This window comes from Neopelma chrysocephalum, unplaced genomic scaffold (assembly GCF_003984885.1).
Source record: "Neopelma chrysocephalum unplaced genomic scaffold, ASM398488v2 Primary Assembly neopelma1_98832, whole genome shotgun sequence".
NCBI classification, from domain to species: domain Eukaryota; kingdom Metazoa; phylum Chordata; class Aves; order Passeriformes; family Pipridae; genus Neopelma; species Neopelma chrysocephalum.
In genome coordinates this window covers 17,598-25,865 of record NW_020926342.1, presented here as the reverse complement: position 1 = coordinate 25,865, position 8,268 = coordinate 17,598, and the positions used below count along the sequence as shown (strand labels likewise).

Below are 8,268 nucleotides of genomic sequence, written 5' to 3'. Positions count from 1 at the left end.
GCAGGATCAGGGCCTTCATAAGGTTCAATGAAATGTATTAATCACTCATGACCAACTCACTCAACTCCTCCCTTCACCATTATTTGGAAAGAAAATATTGGAGAGCTGTACACTACATTAAAAAATAGAAGTCTGCATTGAAATATATTAGGTATGTCTTTTTATAGCTAAATCAAGATAAAATTAGTTACACAGGTAATTTACCATACATATATACAAGTTTCATTTTGATATAGAGGGACATAACACGCCAAAAGTATTGGCAGCATGAAAATTCTCAATAAACACATAATATAATCAAATGTATAAAAAGAGATGGTGCTTACTTATAACTTCATATTGGCTAGTGTTCAAAGATGTTAAGCAACATATCTTCTGATAATTTCAATATCTTTAGCAGCTCCCTACAAGATGATGTAGTTTAGTTTGCTAGACAACATGAAATCAGCTCACAGAAAAACACCAGTCACAAACGTAAGTATGTTCAAGACATATCACTCTCACATTTTGACTGGGCTAATGAGTTGTCGCATTACTCCTAAAATATTAACAAGTTGAGCGACGCCATAGTTTATATAATGATGCATTTCAAATGTTCCCACACTTCGATTTTGACTCACTTTTTCTAACACTCTAGTCCTCTCTCAGACAACATATTGCAGGACTAGAAGTTACCAAGGGGAAAGGTTAGTTTAGACGTGAAGCCTTTGGAAGCTGCTCATCCAACACGCAAAGCTTTATTTTCGAGGTCAGTGTTCAATATTTTCAGTCATTTAATCATACATAGCATGAGAGAGTTTGGCAGTGTTGGATGACCCACTACAGATGTAGTAGATTAAAAGGCACTAATCCCCACTCATTCCACACTCCTCCAGCAGTTCAGCAAAAAAGAACATTCTCAAGCTAGAGATCTTTAAAGAAAAAACCACCAATGCAGGACTGCTTAAATAAAATGCTGTACTTTATGGAATGTCTGGCTTTGGGGAAGTCGACAGAGAAGTGAACCAAGTGAATAATTCAATGCATTTTTTTCCTTCTTGCACATTTCTGCAGTTCTAGCTAAAATTACAGTTGTGCAAGTTCCATGTTTACTTTTGAGACATAGGATTTAAAAGAAAACAAATCAATTACTGTTTTTCTCTTAACAGATTGCAGATTAGAGGAATTTAAAGCATTAACAGTTCATCCATAAGACCTGGGATGACCAAGTCCAACAGTAATGCAAACTCTTTTCATGTTTTTCTTTTAAATTTTAATAGGAAGATAATACATACACATGTTAAGTTTAACACTAATGAATGTTAATTAAGTACTCTAAAAGGAGCTATGTCACAGTTTAAAAAAAAAAATTGCAGAAAACTGTACGTAACAGAGAAAAAATGTTTGTGTACCACACTATACAGAAATTTATACCCACAAATCTAAGTAATGAAGTGTATAAATTCATTAAAATTGCACTTTTGCAAACATTATAGCAACTTAGCTTTTCATTTGTTCCTAAATGTGAAAGTGGAGGCAAAAAGTAAACTACAAAATAAGAATACAGAAAATTGCAGGTACCATCAACTTCTATCACAAAAGAATTATGCTGCCTATTTTATATAATGTGACACATATAGCAAACCTGGCACAAATATCTGTCTTTTCTTACTTGAAAAAAAAAAAGTGAATTTATTGTTGCTGGCAGGATGATATGGATGAAATAACCAGGAAAAACTGAGGGGGGAAGGGAAGAAAGAGGAGCCAAGAAATCAGATACATTCAATGAGCCTTCAAACTCACTTCAGCAGTAGGGATAAATAATTTAATCAACTCAGCTTCATTCTTTTTCTTCCTACCTCCCTAGTGCAATAGGCAGATATTAAAAATAAAACTTTAAAATTCATGAGCAGTTGTGTGTGGAAGAACTATCACTATATAATAAGAAATATAAAGTGATATCCATGCAAGCCCTTTGTGTAGATATGTATCTGCATTTGAACTCACACTTTTCACCATATGAAATTATTGGTTAAATTCATATGTATGATAACTTTCTTTTTTTCTTCTTCCAAATTGCATTTTGGGGATGTGGGTGAGTACCCCTAGCCAAAGATTTTCAATACCATTTGGCTTTTTGGTTAACGTGAGCACTACATGAGAAGGCACTGTAGTTTGAAAGATTTGAAATAACAAGCAGATTTCAACAAATACTGTTACAGTACCCCCTAATTAGGGGAAATATCCAGAAAACAGCAATTTGGTAAGTCACCAATATCATACAGTACCATTATCATGACAAATGATCAATCATCACTTTAATGAGATGATTTTAATCCCAATTTTCCAAAACAACTCGTTAGTCAATAAACTCAATAAAAATAAAGTTCAGTGCTGAAAAGGTGTTCCTTTTATAGTTTACAAAGAACACATGAATAACTACAGAGAAAAATTAACTGCAGTAAGTGGTCAAAAGCTTTGAAAAATATCCATATTTTTATATCATATATATAATATAGATTATAATTTTCAGCATCATTTCAATCAAGCCACCGACTTCTTCTCTTGTTAAACGACCGGGTGAACTTAACAGTCGCATTTCAGTGGTTGACTGGTGTCAGCGACGCCTAAATCCACAAATTTCCAAACTATCAAATGTTTGTTGTGTATGCGTGAAATGAAATGATGTAGTTAAGGGTGACCTTCAGTGCTAAAGATCTTTAGCCACAGCTAAAGCTAATATTTCCCACAGCCACCAAGATACAATAAACACGTATAACCTGTGTTATTTGGCATCAGAGCTTAATCTTAGCATTACACATTGAAAGCTGTGATTCAGGATATAAAATGTAATTTTTATTTAAATTAATTTTGCCGCGTTATGAATATTACGACTTCTGATAGCTTAAAGGTACGACCTTTCCACTTTTGCCTTTAGCAACTGAAATTACCAAGCTAAAACCCACGGGGCAAAAATAAGAAAACCTGGCCCAGAACATTCTCATCGCTAAAGTGCAGCTCTGAGGCGGCCGCAACGCTGGGAAGTTGAGGCGTGCTCCCTCCACAGGAAAGGGCTGTTCCCTCCGCGAGGGACAACCTTTTGTCCGCCCGCTGTAACTTTCGGTTTTACCCGGCGTTGGTCTGTGACCCCGCGGGAAAGGGGCTCTTTAACATTTACATCCCAAAGAAGCCACCCCCGACACGGCAGCGCCGGACGGCTCTGGGTCCCAGCAGCCGCCGCCCAGGGCAGGAACTGGGGCGAAGAACGCGGCCGCAGCGGGCCTTCCCTCGCACCAGTCGGTCCCCGAAACCTGCCCGCCGGAGTTGGTCCCAACTTGACCGCTTTTCCTTCCCCCGCACAGGCGGGCCGTGCCCCGCTGCTGCCAACGCCGCCCCGTGTCTGAGGGCAGGGCGCGACCGGCATCGCCCCCGGCCCCGGGGGGCGGGCTGGGGTCGTGCCGGGCCCCATCCTCGGGGCAGCAGGGCGGGATTGTGCCGGGCTGGCGAGGTGCCTCCCCCTGCCCGCCCGCCGACGGGGCCCGCGGCGGTGCTGCCGAGCCAGCGGAAGAGGAAGAGGGCAGACCTTCGCCCCTGCCGCGGCAGGTTCCCCGAGCAGCCGGGGGCAGCCGCCAGTAAGAGCGGTGGGGAAGCGCCCGCCTGTCCCCGTGGAGCCGGCCCAGACCTCTCTAAGTGCCTGCTCCGGGAAGGCGAGGGCAGCCGGCCCCCGGGAGTCCACAGCCCGGCGGCCACTCACGCCCCGCAGGGGAGGAGGGAGAGAAGGAGGGAGGAGGCAGTCCTGGCCCCCGGGTGCGGCGGCGGCCGCTCCGGAGCAACCGAGACCGGGCGCTCGGGGCCGCTTCCGCTGCCGGACCCGCCGCGGCCGAGGGGAGGCACGCGTGTCCCGCCCGGCGCCTGGACGGGAAACTATACGTAGAAGGGAGAAAACTCGGGACGAAACTACCTTCTCTCCACCCGAAACAGCCAGAGAGCGGTCACCCTTCTCCCGGCGGCTTAGGGGCTGCGGCCGGGAAAGAGGAAAAGCTTCCTCGGTACGACCTGTCACCTGCAGCTTTTCAGCGACAGCCCCAGCCCTGCTCTGCTCACGGGCAGAAAAAGATTCAGGTCAGCTTCCTTCTCTGGAGCGGCACGGGAACACCCACACAACCGCCAGACCGAGGGAGCCAAGCTCACAGTCACAAATTCTCCGCTATGTTCAATAAAGTTGGTCGCATTCATACGCTGAATAAATATCATGAAATGTTCTTTGTGGCATGACTTTTCCTCAGCGACGGATGCACCTGTGACAGTTACTTTAGGAATTGGTAATCGGTCAGTAGATAAAAGATTCCAAGCGATCAAAAGCTTTGCTGGTTTGCTTTTTTTCTTAAATATATATATATAATTTAGGGTTCTCATGAAGTGAAGCTCATCTCATGATGCTGTGAAGCAGAGGAGTTCACAACTCCAGTTTATTTGCAAATAAAGGTTCCGATTACAAACACCTAAAGTACCGAAGGGGAAATTTGCTAATTACACATCACACAGGCGAAACCCCAGACTGTCAGACAAGCAAGCCAGCATGTTTGCAGTCTTTAGCGTGCCTCCCGTGTGCACATTTACTAAGCGCAGCTTGCTAGAAGAGCTCGCTATACGATAAATCCTCCAGGTTTGAAATTAGTAAATACTGAGTCTCAAAAAGCAGTTGAACATCCACTCTTCACAACATATCGGAGCGTAATACAGAATACAAAAAAACGAAGCTAAGAATTGGCAAATGAGATTTACCGTCAGTATCTGCTACTTGATTTCTGGAGGGAACGTGAAAAAGACCTGACAGATACGTTTAGCGATTGATTCTCCCTTCATAAGGTACAAATACAAAAAGCAAGGCAGAGACAATGCCGAAATGCATTAAACTTCAAAATCGATTAGAGCCTGTCAGAAGATCTTTTAAAACAATACAAATCGTAGACTTCTGCGTAATATTTTATTCCAAAGAACACTAAATTAGCCGTGAATCTGCTGCCTTGTTCACTGGCCAGTTCACAAGAGAAAAAAAGAAAAAGAAAAAACCAAACAAACCCAACAACTTCGCGCTTGCAGTTACAGACAACTATCAGGAGCAAAAGGCCAGCATGATGTGACGCCAAGTGGGAGTTAATGAATTTACGCCTGTGCTCTTGCCGGAGCCGCCCAGTCTGTAGCTCCCTAGTTGATGGATGCCCATTAATACACCTGCATTCACGTCCCGGTCATGGGGAGGCACGCAGGGATTCAGCGCGGAGCGGCACAGTTTTGCCAAGTCCTTTCGAAATGTTAATACCCTTCAAGTTACACCCAAAGGAGAGCGATTTCTCTTGATTTCCGAGCGTACAGAGGACCGGGGCGGTTTTTCAGCCAGTAACCTTCTACCTTCCTATATGTGCCTGCGTGTGCGGGTGTGTGTCCGTGTGGCTGTGTATACATATCTATCTCTTAGAGTGGGATTAATTAGCCGCGTTTGAGCTGAAAGAGGCTGCAGTGACGAGCCCAGTGGCGATTGGCCGCCCGCCTGCCTGGCCCTGCCTTTATAATTTCCACACGAGTGCATCTGGGCTCTTATACAAACCAAGAGCCAGCTTCTTCTGACATACACACACGGCACTTTTTTTCCACCAGCTGATTAACCGCCCTGCATACACACGGTGATTACTACGGGAAAACATAAATAAATGCGAAGAGGTTTTATTATTTTGACTACTGGAAGCCTTGCTGTGTCTCAGTGCAACTTTTGTTTTTTCTTGCTGCTGGGAAAGGTGCCGCTCTCGATGCTTTCCTCTCTCTCACGGACCCTTTAAAAAAAGGGGAAGGAAAAATATCGCCCCCTCCAGTCCCCCGCCCGCTCCCCCCTCCCTCCCTCCCCGCCACACACACTTCAAGACGGCTGATCTAAAAAAGCAGGAAGAGAGCATCTGAGGAGCAGCAGCCCCGGCGCATTTTGAAAAACATTTGTTACATTTCAGAGTGCGGCAGCCTGTTTCTCCTCTGAAGTTGGCTCCAGCCTTAGCAGCCGCATTGGATCCCACAGCCTATTGCGAGACTCCGGTATACAATCCGGATCTCTGCCCCAACATGATCGCGGCCCAGGCCAAGCTGGTGTATCATTTGAATAAATACTACAATGAGAAATGCCAAGCCAGGAAAGCTGCCATCGCCAAAACGATCCGAGAGGTCTGCAAAGTGGTGTCGGACGTGCTGAAGGAGGTGGAGGTGCAGGAGCCTCGTTTCATCAGTTCCTTGAACGAGATGGACAATCGCTACGAGGGGCTGGAAGTCATCTCTCCCACGGAGTTTGAAGTCGTGCTGTATCTGAACCAAATGGGGGTTTTCAACTTCGTGGACGACGGCTCCTTGCCGGGCTGCGCTGTGTTAAAGTTAAGCGACGGCCGCAAGAGGAGCATGTCCCTCTGGGTGGAGTTCATCACGGCGTCTGGCTACCTCTCCGCTCGCAAAATCCGGTCTAGATTCCAGACTCTGGTGGCTCAAGCCGTGGATAAGTGCAGTTACAGAGACGTGGTAAAGATGGTGGCGGACACCAGCGAAGTGAAGCTGAGGATCAGGGATCGGTACGTCGTGCAGATCACTCCGGCTTTCAAGTGCACAGGGATCTGGCCGCGGAGTGCTGCCCACTGGCCGCTTCCCCACATCCCCTGGCCAGGACCCAACCGGGTGGCGGAGGTCAAGGCGGAAGGCTTCAACCTCTTGTCCAAGGAGTGCCACTCTCTGGCCGGCAAGCAGAGCTCGGCCGAGAGCGATGCCTGGGTGCTGCAGTTCGCAGAAGCCGAGAACAGACTGCAAATGGGCGGCTGCAGGAAGAAATGCCTCTCCATCCTCAAAACCTTACGGGACCGTCACCTTGAGCTGCCGGGCCAGCCCCTGAATAATTATCACATGAAGACTCTGGTTTCCTACGAATGCGAAAAGCATCCCCGCGAATCGGACTGGGACGAGTCATGCCTGGGGGACCGGCTCAACGGGATTTTACTGCAGCTCATCTCCTGCCTTCAGTGCAGGAGGTGCCCCCACTACTTCTTGCCCAACTTAGACCTCTTTCAGGGCAAACCTCACTCGGCCCTGGAAAATGCAGCCAAACAAACGTGGCGACTGGCCAGGGAAATACTAACCAACCCGAAAAGTTTGGAGAAACTTTAGAGGGTAACTATAAAACCGGCCTGACCGATAAATCTGCTAATTTCCCGATGAAGTTTAGGCTGCCTATTCGAAAAGTCAAATATTTCCACCTGACAATGCAAATAATATTCTCTTTTAAAAAGGAATATAGCTTAGGCTCTTCACAAAGAAAAAAAAAGTAAATGAGAACAGCAAGCATCGTTCTTCTTCTTCACAGTTTTGCAGTTTCCCGGGGGAGGGAGGGGGTGAAGGAAAAAAAATAAGAAAAAAGGAAAGCGTTACCTGGAAAAGAGAACTGGCCGTAATTTAACACGATTGTGACCATTCTGACTGAAAATGGTACCAACGGATTATAACAAACCCCGGTATTTTTATGTAAACCCTCTGTGAGTAAATGCTATTTGGATTTCCCACCTGAACAAACCCTAATGTACCTTTTAATTTGTATCAAATATTGTGATCTCACATTGTCTTTGAAATTGTGGATGTTGGTGTTTTGTGATTTGGTGAACAGAAGTTAAATTGCCATTTTGGATACTTCAAGGACGTTTTCTGCTAAAGAGAAGATACCATTTAAAAAGGTAGATTTTATCACAGTACTTTTGTTATTTGTCTTTTGAAGTGTCTGAACTTAACAAGTTTACATTTTTCGTTTCATATATATTGCTTGTTCTATTTCTAACATTCCATAAATATACTTGAAATGTTATTTAAATATCTTCAAAAGAAATTTGGATTCTGCTTATATAATAATGCTTGAATATTGGAATTATATATTTGAAAATGCACTTGAAATACACTGGATAATTACCTTTTGTGATTTAGATTTTAATTTCTGTTGCTGATTTATTTAATTACAAGCTAATAAATGAAGTAAAATACATATGGGTAAGTGTTTCAATATCAGGTCAAGTTTTCTACTTGAAAAACCAAAGGCAGCTATGTTTAGGGGATTTTGCCTTTCTGTGGACAGTTGATTAAATCCTGTAAAGTGAAAACTTAAGGGCAGGCGCCTGATTTTGCATTTTGAATAGTTACATAGAATAGGGAAATATTCGTAATACAAACATATTATAATTTAGCTCCAGGTGACCATCAGCAACTGTCAGACACCAACGT

General features: G+C 44.6%; 1 protein-coding gene across 1 annotated transcript; it reads left to right on the top strand.

The window, feature by feature from the left end:
- The first annotated feature begins 5,592 nt into the window (after nucleotides 1–5,592).
- LOC113962017 (putative nucleotidyltransferase MAB21L1) lies at nucleotides 5,593–8,032 on the top strand. Its single transcript, XM_027672828.1, has one exon. It carries the CDS (start codon nucleotides 6,091–6,093, stop codon nucleotides 7,168–7,170), a length of 1,080 nt encoding a protein of 359 aa, XP_027528629.1. The 5' UTR covers nucleotides 5,593–6,090; the 3' UTR covers nucleotides 7,171–8,032.
- Nucleotides 8,033–8,268: the final 236 nt, after the last annotated feature.